Raw genomic sequence first — 16098 nt, forward strand, 5'->3', positions numbered from 1 at the left:
ACCACACACACCCACACCACACACACACACACACCCACACCACACACACACACACCACACCACACACACACCACACACACCACACACATCACACACACACACTCACACATCCACCACACACACACACACACTCACACACACACACACACACACACACACTCACACACACACACACACACACACACACTATCAAGTCTTGCTATGTAGTAGGCCTGGCTATCTGGAAATCACTATGTAAAACTATATAAAACAGGCCAGTGTCATTTAGGAAGGTTCATCTGCCTCTGCTTCTGACTTCTGAGAGCTGTGATTAAAGATATATGTCACCATACTCAGCAAATTGAACAGATTTTTTTTTAATGTTCAATTTGTATAAACTAAAACATAAATGTCTGCAATAATAAACAGCTTTACCTATTTTCCTTAGTTCCATCGAAGTTTCAAACTGTTGTCCAGAAACTATCAGCAAAACTGCAAGGTTAATTCCTGAATAAAGGGATGACTGGAGTTCAAACCCTTTGCGATACCTATAATTATAAAATCACCAAATTCTCATTACATCATCTCATTTTAAAACGAAATGTGTAGACAATAATGCAAATTACATTTTCATAAAAATAATTATTACTCTAATGTTTTATAGTTCCTCCCATGATTCTGACAAATAGGTACACACAACACAGCCTTAATGTTTTGACAATATAAAAGCAACACAGTAACTTACACCAACTTTTTAATTTTCATCCTTATATTTTGATCACACAAAGCATATATTGACTAAATAAAAGGGGAATCATATGAAAGCATACAAAAGAAAATGAAAATCATTAAAATCCTCCCAAATGACCATAGTTTGATATTTAAATCTCATTTTAAGTTAAACTCTCAATTTATACTGTTATACTGGGCATTTCTATCTTATAGAAACTGTGTCAATCATGAGTTATTCCTCTACTAGTCATTTATGTGCTTTTATTATCACAACACTGAATCACATCTTTATGTATGAAGACAATGTCTGAATCCCAGACCCTAAATGGCTATTAATGCAAATGTCCAGAGGAAGGAAGGGTAGGGAATTACCAATTTAGGATAGGGAATGAGATAAAGAACAAGGAGTGTCATTTATACAGTTTCATTTGAACTCTCTGCTATATTCTTTACTCAACATAAAATGTTTATTTATTAGCAGTATGACTTCTATGATAAGGAAAAATAATCCATTCAATGCAGTGACAACATGAACACGGTTGATACCAAGGATTTGCAAACCAGGAGTGATTTTCTTTTTATTTATATGACAGGAGAATTTAGCGACCCACTAGCTATTAAAGGGAAAAGTTATTTAGTTGGTAAAAATGTGATTTTATGAACTTTGGAGGATAACACAGGTTCCACCACACAGACCAGAGGACACCAAGAAGTCATTGATACTCAACAAAACTCCAACCTTTCTCTAACCCTTTCAATGGTCTAAGACTTAAAATTTCATACCTTACTGGATTTTCCCATGTTTCTGTCACAATGAAAAGTTATAGCAAAGCTAAACAAGTAAAGGTTCATGCCTCTATTCCCAGCACTTGAGAGGCTGAGGCAAGAGATTTGCAATGAACTCAACATCAACCTGACTTTAAGTAGAACAGGTAGGCAAAGAGAGGATGCTTTGGGATCATAGTCTAAGACAGTAGTTGAGCTGGAGCTCTCTATCTAAGGGCCTAAGGTATGGGAGGAGCTGGGAATTCCAGCAAAGTTTGTGTACATAGAAATTGTGTACATGCCATATTTCTCTGCCCTTTTGATTTTGGTAAGCCACAGGACTTATTTTAACCAAATTTGGCAGAAGTGAGTTCCTGAACATAAGCCCCAACAGGCCCTGTAGTTCCCACCTTTACTTTCAATATCAGCTGTCAGATATGAATGGGGCTATAGTAGATTTTCTAGCCCTACCAAAACCCCAAGCTGACACAAGAAGTTTTAGGAGTGAGACCTAGAAAAGGAAGTGCCTTAAAACCCCATGGAATCACAACATACAAATGGCTACAATGTGAAGCTACTAACATTCAGGGATGTTATGTAGTAAGCCACAGATGGGACACTCCCTAAAATATACCCATTGCCTAAAAGAAAGAATATGCCTGCTAAAAATGCATATCAGATATCATCAGTCTTTCATCAAAACTATCCAGTGTTGTCCCTTCCCATTTAAGAAGAAACCAATCTTTATGTCTCATTCACTGATCTTCTTTTGCCCATTCTTCACCACTACTGAGTGTGTCCAGCAGGGTCCCTCCCTCAACACCTTTGCCCTTGCTCTTCCCTTTATGAGAACACTTTTCTTTCATAGTTGGCTGTGAAGCGTATTCTTCACAGCCTTCCCTATCTACACACCTGCCTTCACTATCCTGTTTAAAACCACAAACTACAGACTGAAATTATATGTAGCTCAATGACAGAGCACTTGCCTAGCATGCACAAAGTCCTGGGTTTGATCCCTTGAAATCCCAAAATAAAACAAAATAAATTAAAAATTTAAGAACATTCTTTCAGACTTCTTTTTAACTCTTTTCCTGATTAGCCACCCCAAGCCATTACTATCAGCTGATATCCTATAGATTTTATTTGCTTGCTGACTTTTCTTACCAGCAAGGCAAGGTCCCCAAAGACAAGGATTCATATTTACTATATCTGGCATCCTATCTAAAAGTGTGTAGCCCAAAGTAAGCCTTCAAGAAAGCCTTCAAATAAATACAACACACACACACACACACACACACACACACACACACACACACACACACACACACACGCATTCATCTATTGAATAAAGACAGGCAAACAAGAACAGCTCACTGAGAATATAAAGCCCAATGATGGTAGAGACAATTCTGGAAAGGGCAGCTGGTGGTAGTATGTGAAACCTCATTCCTTTCTCATGGATGAATAGAGAGATGAATGGGGTAAGCATAAACGACAGGAACCACTACTTCTCATGGTTTCCTCTCAGATCCAGGAATCTAACATTTCTTGAGCACATATATTGCAATTGTTTTTTCACTGTCAGTCAGCAGACATACACATACTAGGGAAAGACCTGGCTACTCCACCCATGTGGTTCTGTTCTAGGTAGCATGGTGTGTACTATTTACCACTCAATGGCACTGTCTCTGCTTGCATCCTCTTCACAACCTGAATCCAGGAAGATGTCCTTGTAGATCCTACCACACAGGCAAAACATGTCAGGAGCTGGGTGGTCACAGCTTCGCAGAACTTGGAGCATGACCTGAAGAGCCTTTTCACGGTCACCTGTGCTGTTCCTCCTGAAAGATAAGTCATGAGATCACAGTCATGTAATTTAAGATGGTGTGTGTGTGTGTGTGTGTGTGTGTGTGTGTGTGTGTGTGTGTGTTTTATGCTCAGAGGAAAAATACTTTGATTTCTTTTTTCTGTCTGTAGCCTATGATGGGAATTCTTAGCCCCTATAACCACACAAGACAATTCTAATAATAAACATTCTTTCAGGATTTTGCAAAGAATGTACTTAGCTCACCTAAATGCTTAATTATTGATGATAATTCAGGTTAGATTTTTTTTCTGGACTAGTTATACTAAGATTCCTTTCGAGTTTTCTTAAGTTTTATTATTAACTTGCACTTATCCTTATTAAAACAAAATATCTTTTGAATATACACAAACCAAAACAAAAATCAAGCACCTGAAAAATGAAAAGCCAAGAGATTTTCAGCTTACAAGCCACTTTAAGACAGGTGCTAAAGAGCTCATCCCTTTAATAACGGTTACTGATTTCCATTCTGCTTATCATCTTCAGATCCCGAGTATCCAGAAACAAGCTCTAAAGATCATGGTTTTCTGCTGGCCTTTGGGGCTTCAGTCCCCACCACCCCCTGAATACCACATCGGGCCAGCAGAAAGAATAGAAACAGGCAACCTCGGGAGGAAGGAGGTTGTGGGACTCTCCAGAAGGTACCAGAGACCCAGAGACTTGAGAAGTGAGAGACTCTCAGGACTCAAAGGAATGGATCTTAGATGAGAGGCACTACAGTAGGGCCTTTGAATCTACCTCCAGCAGAAAGACAGGGCATCAAGTGAGGGATGGGGTTGCTATCCCACAGTCAGAGCTCTGACCCATAATTCTTCCTGTCTGAAAGAAAGGAAGGGATGGAAATGGAGAAGAGCCTGAGGAAAAGAAGGTCCAGTGACAGGCCCAACATGGGATCCAACTCAAGGGGAGGACCCAAGACCTGACACCATTACTGAGGTTATGGGGCCTTCACGAAAGGGACCTACCATGCCTACCCTCCAAAAGACCCAACAAGCAGCTGAAAGAGTCAGATGCAGATATGTATACTCAACCAATGGACAGAAGCTGCTGACCCCTCTGGTTAAATTAGGGAAAAGCTGGAGGAAGCCTAGGAGGGTGACTCTGTAGGAGGACCAGCAATCTCAATTAACCAGGACCTCAGAGTTATCTCACACACTGAACCACCAACCAAGCCGCATACACCAGCTGAGATGAAGCCCCCAACACATATACAGCAGAGGACTGCAGGGTCTGGGTTCAGTCAGAGAAGATGCACCTAGCCCTCAAGAGACTGGAGGCCTCAGGGAGTTTAGAGGTCTGGTGGGGTAGATGGGGGTGAAGACATTCTTGTGGAGATAGGGAGGGTTGGGGGGGGTATGGGATGTGGAGCAGTTGGAGGGTGGACTGGGAGGGGAATAAAATCTGGAGTGTAGAATTCAATTACATGTGAATCTCTAGAGATAATATTTGGACCCCATGCCTTTTATCCTGCACATTCTAATTCAGTATGTCAGCAGTATTGCTAAGTCTACTGAACAATTCTCAGGCTGATTATTTGATCTAAACGTGCATTTGACTTACATGTGCATTTGATTCTGTATGTGCACCTGAAAACTGGCTCCTTTTTCATGCATTTGATTAGCAGGTCACTATAGTCGCCTGATTTTCTTCTTACTACAGCTTGAGTCCTACCTCCCCACTCCCCCCTCTCCTCTCTCATCTTTAACAAGATCATCTTTAACAATGTTATCTCCAGAAACAAACCTTTGGCCTTTCTCTTGTGTTTCAAATACATTAGATCTCATGATACAATCTAGTTATATCTTGAGTTTTCAAACCATCCTGACAGCCATCCATTTTCTATTTCTGGTTCAAATCTTTCCTCCCCTAAACTCCAGATTTTTATTTTTACCTGCCACCTGAGCATGTCCTTTGCATGTTCTAACACCTCAAATTCAATATACCTATAATCATTTGATCACACTATCACACATGTCTCTTAGCACCTCGCTTAATGATTTGAACTTTGCTCTTGTTATTTAGGCTATAAAAATAATATCAGTAGTGCTTGATGTCCCCCAATCCTGTTTATCCATAAAGTACATGCCACTGGTTTTTATTTCAAACCATATCTGAAGTTAGTCCACTCCTCATGACTTCGACAGTTACCACCATAGCCCAAGTCACTGTCATTCCCTACCATCTCCCTTACTTTTCCACGATCTATTCTTAACACAGAAGTCATTGATCCTGCAACAATTTAATGTCAGGTAACAAACGGTTCTAATCTAACCTCTCCTGGGACACGCTGGGTGTGGTGGTGTATGCCTGCAATCCCAGAACTCTGGAGGCTAAAGCGGGAGGCCTGGGTTACAGTGAGACTTTGTCTCTAACAACAACAACAACAACAACAACAACAACAACAACAACAACATAACAATAACAACAACAAAGTCTTTAGGCACTCTTAGCTTAGATATATCATCTTCTAAAAATAGTTTACAATACTTTCCAAGATCTTATTTCTCCAATCTCATCCCTTACTATCTAACGCTATCATCTATTCCACTCTAGCTCTGCGAGCCTTCTTACTGTTCCCAGTGCTGGTAAATATACGACACGGCTCCTGATTACTTTCTGACTTTACTCCATATCACTTTCTAATGACTCCATTTCTAATGACTCATTCTCTGATGAGACCATTCTCCTTTCTAGAGCATTGTCTTGCAACTGCAGTAAATATAATAGAAGATTTTTAAGGTGTACATGCAAGCACAGTCATTCCTGTTGTAGGAAGTCAGGATGAAGTCAATCCCAGAACTATCACAACTCCCACATTCGTTTGCCTGTTCTATGTAGATGACTAAAGAAATGAAAGAGCCTTTGATAGTGAAGACAAGGAGCAAATCAGCGTGTTTTTATTTAAGAGAAATGACTTATTCTTAGAATTTTCTTGCTCAATCCCCACCCTCTGAATTTAATCTAGAAAGCCACAAATAAAAGAGATACTCAGAAACCAAAAGCTGTCACACCCATTAGTCACAGCACTTGGATTCCAGGCCCTGCAAGAACTGAATGCAAAGATATCAGAAATGGCAGTCCCTGGCCCTTCCTGTACAAATATTGACAAGGCAGCAAAGGCAGCAGGGGGACAGGAGGTTGGGGGTTGAGCTAATCATAGTTGAAGTGAATCAAATTAAAAATGCAATCCACTTTCAACCCAGCTATTCTCTAGAACCATAAAAAAGCTATAAATGCTAATTACCAGGCCTAGACAAGACCTCTAATATTCACAGTAACAATTAAAATAAAACCATACTTCAGACTCAGCTCTTTTAGGTATAATGTGTATAGTAAAATATAGAGATGTATACAGAGAAGCAGAAATATGCAATCCAATAATCGAGATACAATATAAACAACTGGACTGACCAGTGATGACTTTACTGAAAGTAACAAAAACTTGGGAAGGACATGATACCCACATGCTTGATCCAAGCATTTGGGAGCCCGAGGCAAGAGAAACTGCATGAGGTTCAGGCTAGCCAGAGCTACCGTGTGAGACCCTTTCACAAAAACTCCACTACAAACAAGAAGTTGAAATCAACTATTAAAGATACATTGCTTCTATGAATATTGTGCATGGTGGGGGAAGAAACAAAGCGGAGGAAAGAGGGAAGAGAAGGAATGAAGGAATAAGGGAGAGGAAGGAGAGAAATGAAGACTCTAAAACACAAGTCTAAGAACTACAGGAAAAAATAAACATCACGAAATGAGCATATACCAACTCAGACACTACCCCAGAACCCTGCCACCCCCTCCCCCCAAAAAACCCAAAACACAAACTGGGGCTGGTTGGTGGGGAAAATCACTAGGAAAGGGCAAAAAAAGGGATAACTTTGGGGGGCTAAACCATTGTACCTCTTGACAGTGGTAACCTCGTGAGTTATATATTTACAATTTTACATTTTATTGCATTTAAACTATGCTACAATAAAGTTGTATTAAGAGCATACAGAAAACCATGGTATACCTGAGAGTGTTTTATTGGGCCAGTGCCTGGTCTGTTTTCTTTCAGATACTTTCTGTCTTCACTATTCTGCTTCATTCAAGGAGCTAAATCTCCAGACTTCTGGTAACCATCTATCTGGTAATAGCCATTGAAAGGCAATCTAGGTAGGTAACTGGAGGATAGAGAGAAGAAAGAGACCAGGCAACTTTGTATGCCCTTTCTGGCTTGGGGCAGATCCAGCTACAGATGGTTTTCTTCTATAAACAGCTCCCAGAAGGCTGCCTCCAGGTTACTCTGCTATCTTGCCATCTGGTAATATCACCTCTATCCTAGACCCTCCAGATAAAGGGTGGCAGCAGTTTCCTACAGCTGCTAATTTCTAGGGTGCCTCCTGATTTTCTGACTCCCTCTTCAATTCTCTCATTGCCTGTGCAACCAATATCCTGTGTTCAGTTTTCTCTACTTTAAATACATAGAGTAGTTGTTTCCTGATTGAGCTCTGACAGGTACACACCTGCCACAGGAAAACAGGTGCCCTCCCCTGGCCAGATGCCTCATATTTACAGATGAGAAGGGAACCATTAGACACAACCTAATCTGTGTTCTCATGCCAACAATGCCCACAGCCAAAGAAACACAAACCAAAATAGGTGTTTCCAATTATACAAGTAGGTCCAGGTTATATCATAGGGCAGAAGCATTCCTGCCATGCTCCCATTATACCAAGTTTCCCTAGTCTTCAGTGGATCACAAAGAAATATATGTGATGGCTCTAACTGAATGAGTAGAAGACTGTGTAACAGAGCTGGACATTTTGCAAACTGGCTCTCCAATTCACTCAAAGACAACAGGGTCTGAAGCACATTCCTGCCTTGATCCTACCCTGTGACATGTTAACAGAGATATTCACAATGGATCCAGTTACGTGTCCACTCCTATCTACAAATTGTAGTAGGCTCATTGCAGCTTATTTCTCTTTCTTCCCGATCGCCCAGACTTCATTTCCCAACTTCCCTTGCAAGTAGGTAGGATTTAATTTGGGTGAATGGACACATAAAGGAAGGAGCAACAAACATCAATCCCTCACTAGGCTCATATTAGCCTCCATAAAATGACTGGAAAGTAGAAACAACTAAAATATCCTTCAACAGATGACATGATAAATAAAATGTGGTCTATGGACTGCTTAGGAAATCAACAGAATGCTTAGCAACAAAAATGAAGTGCACACATAGTCTACAACACAAATGAATGTTTAAAATATTATGTCACAGGGCAATCGCCATATACAAAACAACAAATACTTTATCATTCTACTTATAGGGAATGACCAAGGCAGGCAAGGCCATAGATAGAGATGGGGAAAGGTGAGAGAATTGGGATTAACTACTAATGATTTACCAGAATAGATTAGTAGTGAATAGGGAGGAAGCCTGGAGGAAACAAGAATGGGAAGTGACTTCTAATAGATTTATTCAGGATTAATGATGGAAATTCTCTAGAATTAGCTGTGGTTGTGACTTTGACAATATGCTAAAGCTCACTGACTTGCTGCTTTGGATGGACTACATGGCATGTATGAGATATCACAGTAAAGCAGAAACCAAATACACGGCTCTCCCCTTGCAATTCACTATGTTCTTCACTTTTTATCACTTGACCTAAAGGAGATCTGACAGCCTATGAAAGCTCTGAGTTAGATAGAGATAAGGTTGTCATGTAATAACCTGAAGAAGGGACTGTCTAACCACAATACATCTACATTTGGATGTTGCATGAGGGGAGAGACATTTTTACTTTGTGGGCTTTCTTATAGCATTTACCATACCCTGGTGAATACATAAGTCAACAATACTAAGGAGGCAGGTGTTTGCCTGGTCAGGAAGATAAACTCTCTTCTGAGTCTCCAATCAAATCGCCCTTTTGGAAAATTCCTGAGGTCCCTGACTAAGAAGATTTTCATTACCACTGACCCTGACCTAACACATGTAAGCCTCTTCTCTTCCATATCTCCTGTTTTGGGTCCTAATTCAAGGGATATTATGTATGGGAGTTTGGATCAAAAATAACCCTATAGGCTCTGAACACCTGGTCCCCTGTTGGTGGTACTGTATATGGAACCTACAGGAGGTAGAGCTTTGATGTTGGGATTTCTTAGTTTCCTGCTGCTATGTTTTTCCCTACCAATATGGACCCTCCCTCAGTAACTGTAAGCCAAAATAAACTATTTTTCCTACAAATTATTTTTGGTCATGATGTTTGATTATATCAGCAAAAGTAAAAATATACTACAGATGATGGTACCACCAGTAATTATTTTTTGATATTTTTCTATATATACTGAACATAACTGAAATATTTCATGTATACTGTCACATGTAAATAAATGACATAAAAGTTTGCCTTTTGGCCCAGGTGAGGCAGGAGCCCTGCCTGAGACACCGCCGGAACCTGAAGGAAACAGACCGGATAAACAGTTCTCTGCACCCAAATCCCGTGGGAGGGAGAGCTAAACCTTCAGAGAGGCAGACACGCCTGCGAAACCAGAAGAGACTGCTCTCTGCACACATTACTGATTCCAGAGGAAAACACCGGAGGCCATCTGATACCCTGGTGCACGGAGGCTCCCGGAAGGAGCGGCGCAGATCTTGCCGGCTGCTGCCACCGCAGCGCGCGCGTGGGCAGCACCCCGAGAGCGGACTAGAGTCTCGGGACCACAGGTAAGACCAACTTTTCTGCTGCAAGTGACCTGCCTGGTGAACTCAAGACACAGGCCCACAGGAACAGCTGAAGACCTGTAGAGGGACAAAACTACACACACGAAAGCAGAACACTCTGTCCCCATAACTGGCTGAAAGAAAACAGTAAAACAGGTCTACAGCACTCCTGACACACAGGCTTATAGGACAGTCAAGCCACTGTCAGAATTAGCAGAACAAAGTAACACTAGAGATAATCTGATGGCGAGAGGCAAGCGCAGGAACACAAGCAACAGAAACCAAGACTACATGGCATCATCGGAGCCCAATTCTCCCACCAAAACAAACATGGAATATCCAAACACACCAGAAAAGCAAGATCTAGTTTCAAAATCAGATTTGATCATGATGCTGGAGGACTTCAAGAAAGACGTGAAGAACTCCCTTAGAGAACAAGTAGAAGCCTACAGAGAGGAATCAAAAAATCCCTGAAAGAATTCCAGGAAAACACAAACAAACAGTTGAAGGAATTAAAATGGAAATAGAAGCAATCAAGAAAGAACACATGGAAATAACCCTGATATAGAAAACCAAAAAGAAGAGACAAGGAGCTGTAGATACAAGCTTCACCAACAGAATACAAGAGATGGAAGAGAGAATCTCCAGGAGCAGAAGATTCCATAGAAATCATTGACTCAACTGTCAAAGATAATGTAAAAGCGGAAAAAAAGCTACTGGTCCAAAACATACAGGAAATCCAGGACTCAATGAGAAGATCAAACCTAAGGATAATAGGTATAGAAGAGAGTGAAGACTCCCAGCTCAAAGGACCAGTAAATATCTTCAACAAAATCATAGAAGAAGACTTCCCTAACCTAAAAAAAGAGATACCCATAAGCATACAAGAAGCCTACAGAACTCCAAATAGATTGGACCAGAAAAGAAACACCTCCCGTCACATAATAGTCAAAACACTAAACGCTCAAAATAAAGACAGAATATTAAAAGCAGTAAGAGAAAAAGGTCAAGTAACATATAAAGGCAGACCTATCAGAATCACACCTGACTTCTCGCCAGAAACTATGAAGGCCAGAAGATCCTGGACTGATGTCATACAGACCCTAAGAGAACACAAATGCCAGCCCAGGCTACTGTATCCTGCAAAACTCTCAATTAATATAGATGGAGAAACCAAGATATTCCATGACAAAACCAAATTTACAATATCTTTCTACAAATCCAGCACTACAAAGGATAATAAATGGTAAAGCCCAACATAAGGAGGCAAGCTATACCCAAGAAGAGGCAAGAATCTAATCGCCTTGGCAACAAAACAAAGAGAAGAAAAGCACACAAACACAACCTCACATCCAAATATGAATATAACAGGAAGCAATAATCACTATTCCTTAATATCTCTCAACATCAATGGCCTCAACTCCCCAATAAAAAGACATAGATTAACAAACTGGATACGCAACGAGGACCCTGCATTCTGCTGCCTACAGGAAACACACCTCAGAGACAAAGACAGACACTACCTCAGAGTGAAAGGCTGGGAAACAACTTTCCAAGCAAATGGTCAGAAAAGAAGCAAGCTGGAGTAGCCATTCTAATATCAAATAAAATCAATTTCCAACTAAAAGTCATCAAAAAAGATAAGGAAGGACACTTTATATTCATCAAAGGAAAAATCCACCAAGATGAACTCTCAATCCTAAATATCTATGCCCCAAATACAAGGGCACCTACATACGTAAAAGAAAACTTACTAAAGCTCAAAACACACATTGCACCTCACACAATAATAGTAGGAGATTTCAACACCCCACTCTCATCAATGGACAGATCATGGAAACAGAAATTAAACAGAGACGTAGACAGACTAAGAGAAGTCATGAGCCAAATGGACTTAACGGATATTTATAGAACGTTCTACCCTAAAGCAAAAAGGATATACCTTCTTCTCAGCTCCTCATGGTACTTTCTCCAAAATTGACCATATAATTGGTCAAAAACAGGCCTCAACAGATACAGAAAGATAGAAATAATCCCATGTGCTATCGGACCAATGCCCAAAGCTGGTCTTCAATAACAATAAGGGAAGAATGCCCACATACGTGGAAATTGAACAATGCTCTACTCAATGATAACCTGGTCAAGGAAGAAATAAAGAAAGAAATTAAAACTTTTTAGAATTTAATGAAAATGAAGGTACAACATACCCAAACTTATGGGACACAATGAAAGCTGTGCTAAGAGGAAACTCATAGCTTGAGTGCCTGCAGAAAGAAACAGGAAAGAGCATATGTCAGCAGCTTGACAGCACACCTAAAAGCTCTAGAACAAAAGAAGCAAATACACCCAGGAGGAGTAGAAGGCAGGAAATAATCAAACTCAGAGCTGAAATCAACCAAGTAGAAACAAAAAGGACCACAGAAAGAATCAACAGAACCAAACGTTGGTTCTTTGAGAAAATCAACAAGATAGATAAACCCCTAGCCAGACTAACTTGAGAGGACACAGAGAGTGTGTCCAAATTAACAAAATCAGAAATGAAAAGGGAGACATAACTACAGATTCAGAGGAAATTCAAAAATCATTAGATCTTACTATAAAAGCCTATATTCAACAAAACTTGAAAATCTACAGGAAATGGACAATTTCCTAGACAGATACCAGGTACCGAAGTTAAATCAGGAACAGATAAACCAGTTAAACAACCCCATAACTCCTAAGGAAATAGAAGCAGTCATTAAAGGTCTCCCCAACAAAAAAGAGCCCAGGTCCAGACGGGTTTAGTGCAGAATTCTATCAGACCTTCATAGAAGACCTCATACCAATATTATCCAAACTATTCCACAAAATTGAAACAGATGGAGCACTACCGAATTCCTTCTATGAAGCCACAATTACTTTTATACCTAAACCACACAAAGACCCAACAAAGAAAGAGAACTTCAGACCAATTTCCCTTATGAACACTGACGAAAAAATACTCAACAAAATTCTGGCAAACCGAATCCAAGAGCACATCAAAACAATCATCCACCATGATCAAGTAGGCTTCATCCCAGGCATGCAGGGATGGTTTAATATCTGGAAAACCATCAACGCGGATCCATTATATAAACAAACTGAAAGAACAAACCACATGATCATTTCATTAGATGCTGAGAAAGCATTTGACAAAATTCAACACCCCTTCATGATAAAAGTCCTGGAAAGAATAGGAATACAAGGCCCATACCTAAACATAGTAAAAGCCATATACAGCAAACCAGTTGCTAACATTAAACTAAATGGAGAGAAACTTGAAGCAATCCCACTAAAATCAGGGACCAGACAAGGCTGCCCACTCTCTCCCTACTTATTCAATATAGTTCTTGAAGTTCTAGCCAGAGCAATCAGACAACAAAAGGAGATCAAGGGGATACAGATCGGAAAAGAAGAAGTCAAAATATCACTATTTGCAGATGATATGATAGTATATTTAAGTGATGCCAAAAGTTCCACCAGAGAACTACTAAAGCTGATAAACAACTTCAGCAAAGTGGCTGGGTATAAAATTAACTCAAATAAATCAGTAGCCTTCCTCTACACAAAAGAGAAAAAAGCCGAGAAAGAAATTAGGGAAACGACACCCTTCATAATAGACCCAAATAATATAAAATACCTCGTGTGACTTTAACCAAGCAAGTAAAAGATCTGTACAATAAGAACTTCAAGACACTGAAGAAAGAAATTGAAGAAGACCTCAGAAGGTGGAAAGATCTCCCATGCTCATGGATTGGCAGGATTAATATAGTAAAATGGCCATTTTACCAAAAAGCGATCTACAGATTCAATGCAATCCCCATCAAAATACCAATCCAATTCTTCAAAGAGTTAGACAGAACAATTTGCAAATTCATCTGGAATAACAAAAACCCAGGATAACTAAAACTATCCTCAACAATAAAAGGACTTCAGGGGGAATCACTATCCCTGAACTCAAGCAGTATTACAGAGCAATAGTGATAAAAACTGCATGGTATTGGTACAGAGACAGACAGATAGACCAATGGAACAGAATTGAAGACCCAGAAATGAATCCACACACCTATGGTCACTTGATTTTTGACAAAGGAGCCAAATCCATCCAATGGAAAAAAAGATAGCATTTTCAGCAAATGGTGCTGGTTCAACTGGAGGTCAACATGTAGAAGAATGCAGATCGATCCATGCTTATCACCCTGTACAAAGCTTAAGTCCAAGTGGATCAAGGACCTCCACATCAAACCAGACACACTCAAACTAATAGAAGAAAAACTAGGGAAGCATCTGGAAACATGGGCACTGGAAAAAATTTCCTGAACAAAACACCAATGGCTTATGCTCTAAGATCAAGAATCGACAAATGGGATCTCATAAAACTGCAAAGCTTCTGTAAGGCAAAGGACACTGTGGTTAGGACAAAACGGCAACCAACAGATTGGGAAAAGATCTTTACCAATCCTACAACAGATAGAGGCCTTATATCCAAAATATACAAAGAACTGAAGAAGTTAGACAGCAAGGAGACAAATAACCCTATTAAAAATGGGGTTCAGAGCTAAACAGAGAATTCACAGCTGAGGAATGCCGAATGGCTGAGAAACACCTAAAGAAATGTTCAACATCGTTAGTCATAAGGGAAAATGCAAATCAAAACAACCCTGAGATTTCACCTCACACCAGTGAGAATGGCTAAGATCAAAAACTCAGGTGACAGCAAATGCTGGGAGGATGTGGAGAAAGGGGGAACACCTCCATTGTTGGTGGGGTTGCAGACTGCTACAACCATTCTGAAATCAGTCTGGAGGTTCCTCAGAAAATTGGACATTGAACTGCCTGAGGATCCAGCTATACCCTCCTGGGCATATACCCAAAAGATGCCCCAACATATAAAAAAGACACGTGCTCCACATGTTCATCGTAGCCTTATTTATAATAGCCAGAAGCTGGAAAGAACCCAGATGCCCTTCAACAGAGGAATGGATACAGAAAATGTGTACATCTACACAATGGAATATTACTCAGCTATCAAAAACAATGACTTTATGAAATTGTAGGCAAATGGTTGGAACTGGAAAAATATCATCCTGGAGTGAGCTAACCTAATCACAGAAAGACATACATGGTATGTACTCATTGATAAGTGGCTATTAGCCCAAATGCTTGAGTTACCCTAGATGCCTAGAACAAATGAAACTCAAGACGGATGATCAAAATGTGAGTGCAGATCGCTCATGAGAGACACAGCCAGAATACAGCAAATACAGAGGCGTATGCCAGCAGGAAACCACTGAACTGAGAACGGGACCCCTGTTGAAGGAATCAGAGAAAGAACTGGAAGAGCTTGAAGGAGCTCGAGACCCCATATGTACAGCAATGCCAACCAACCAGAGCTTCCAGGGACTAAGCCACTACCCAACGACTATACATGGACTGACCCTGGACTCTGACCTCATAGGTAGCAATGAATATCCTAGTAAGAGCACCAATGGAAGGGGAAGCCCTGGGTCCTGCTAAGACTGAACCCCCAGTGAACTAGACTGTTGGGGAGAGGGCAGCAAGGGGGAGGGTTGGGAGGGAACACCCATAAGGAAGGGAGGGGGAGGGGATGTTGCCGGAAACCGGAAAGGGAATAACATTAGAAATGTACATAAGAAATACTCAAGTTAATAAAAAAAAAAAAAAAACTCAGCACGCAGACAGCACCACCACCCAAAGGAAAAAAAAAAAAAAGTTTGCCTTTTACTGCCAAACCATGAAAATAACTATAGCATTCATACATTCATTATATATGGATCTCTTCCAAGTCCATATACTGCAATCACCTAGCCATTAGTTAATTTACTCCATTCAACAAATTTTTATGGAACACTTCCATATGGGTGACACAGTGACCTTAGGCATTGGGTATCAGTGGCTTAGTATATACCATGGCCTAGTCCCTCCTGAGATTTAGAGTCTAATGGGAGAGATGTTAAGTATTAGACAAATAAACACACAGATGTATCACTTTCTGATTTAATACTAGCCTT

At 40.3% G+C, this 16098-nt stretch overlaps 1 protein-coding gene across 1 annotated transcript in view; it reads right to left on the bottom strand.

Annotated features, from left to right (window-relative positions):
* Window positions 1-16098, bottom strand: part of Map3k15 (mitogen-activated protein kinase kinase kinase 15) — a 167553-nt gene that overhangs the window by 46242 nt on the left and 105213 nt on the right. Inside the window, exons 7-8 of the mRNA XM_032889339.1 lie at window positions 3147-3317; window positions 415-527 (exon numbers count right to left, since the gene is read on the bottom strand). Coding sequence (XP_032745230.1) covers window positions 415-527; window positions 3147-3317 — 284 coding nt within the window. The remainder of the gene's footprint in view (window positions 1-414; window positions 528-3146; window positions 3318-16098) is intronic.

This window comes from Rattus rattus, chromosome X (genome assembly GCF_011064425.1).
Source record: "Rattus rattus isolate New Zealand chromosome X, Rrattus_CSIRO_v1, whole genome shotgun sequence".
NCBI classification, from domain to species: Eukaryota; Metazoa; Chordata; class Mammalia; order Rodentia; family Muridae; genus Rattus; species Rattus rattus.